The 1,327-nt window shown below is 37.0% G+C and overlaps 1 protein-coding gene across 1 annotated transcript in view; it reads left to right on the top strand.

Moving 5' to 3' along the window:
- Window positions 1-673: 673 nt before the first annotated feature.
- Window positions 674-1,327, top strand: part of LOC125482344 (protein diaphanous homolog 1-like) — a gene marked incomplete at both ends in the record, with an annotated part of 3,659 nt that continues 3,005 nt past the window's right edge. Inside the window, 2 exons of the mRNA XM_048594400.1 lie at window positions 674-789; window positions 985-1,049. Coding sequence (XP_048450357.1) covers window positions 674-789; window positions 985-1,049 — 181 coding nt within the window. The remainder of the gene's footprint in view (window positions 790-984; window positions 1,050-1,327) is intronic.

Here is a 1,327-nt window from a genome sequence, read left to right on the forward strand (position 1 = left end):
AAAAGTGCGGGAGTTGGTCATTCATTCCCCTAGCCTATTCTGCCATTGTTAGAAAATGGTTGATTTGAATCGTGGCTCGAAAGTGCAAATTTTATAGCATTGCAGACTAAAAAGTGTAAAATGCTACAAACAGCGGAAGAAAAGCTTGTATTTTTGTAGCGCTTTTCATAATCTCCAGATTTCCGAAAGTGCTTTACAACTAACTTATTTCTGAGCTGTTGTCACCATTACAATGTAGGAAGTGCAGCCACCAATTTACACGCAGCAAGCTCTCACAAAAAAGGTTTTGGGATAATGACCTGGTGATCTGTTTCAGCACTGTTCATTGAGAGAGGAATATTCAGCCGGAAACTGCTGTTGAAATAATACCACACGAATTCTAGCTGAGTGTTGGACATGGCCTGCATTTAATATCTCATCTGAACCGAGGCACTTTCAACGGTGCAGCACCCCTCCAGTGCACCTCTTGGAAGTGTCAGTCGAGATTTTGTTTTCAAATTTCGCCCTTTGCTTGAACTTCCAGCCACTTGAGTGTGAGGGGAGAATGTTACTCACCATGCCATGGCTAATACCCAAATTAAACCAATGTTTATACAGATTTATTTCCTTTTTATTTAAGTGTTAAACCTTGACAAGGAATGATTTTCATTTTAAATGTACTGTTTGTTTTCAGGCCACAGTATTACAAGCTTTTAGACGAATGTGTTTCTCAGGTAGTTCTACAGAAAAATGGATCTGACCCAGACTTCAAATGCAGAAAAATCTCTCTGGATGTGGAGCATTTAATAGGTAAATATAATTCTGATAATCTTTCAGTGACTAATTATGACTGCATAGCCAGCTATGCACTGTATTGAGGCTTGTAAAATGAAATAAGATATCATATAAACACCAAAAAATTATTTCTTCTGTGTTTTGTTTCAATGCTGGAACAGCAGAGTCTTTGGTAATGCCTGATAATGCCTTGATGTGTTTATTTTGCAGACAACTTGATCGACAAAACCAAAGTACAAATCAGCGAAACCAAAGCTGCGGAATTGGAAAAGAAGGTAATTCAGCAAAAAAAAGTTAATTTGCTTTTGAAGATATGAGCACCAACTTGTGATAGACAGTTCTACTCAGAACCAGCCATGGAGATGTCAAATGGTCTGGCTTTTAATAAAATGCCTGTCAGAAAATTCAATGAGCTGACCGTTGACAGTTTTGTATAAAAATGTTTCCATTTAACAGTTTTGCAAAAAATGGTTAATTGTAGCTGTGCTTAAGAAATAGCATAAAGCATTTTTATTTTTAAGAAATTAATTTAGCTGTCAGTACCAGCGTACAT

The sequence above is a fragment of the Rhincodon typus genome, unplaced genomic scaffold (genome assembly GCF_021869965.1).
Source record: "Rhincodon typus isolate 14 unplaced genomic scaffold, sRhiTyp1.1 hic_rhity00009013, whole genome shotgun sequence".
Taxonomy (NCBI): Eukaryota; Metazoa; Chordata; class Chondrichthyes; order Orectolobiformes; family Rhincodontidae; genus Rhincodon; species Rhincodon typus.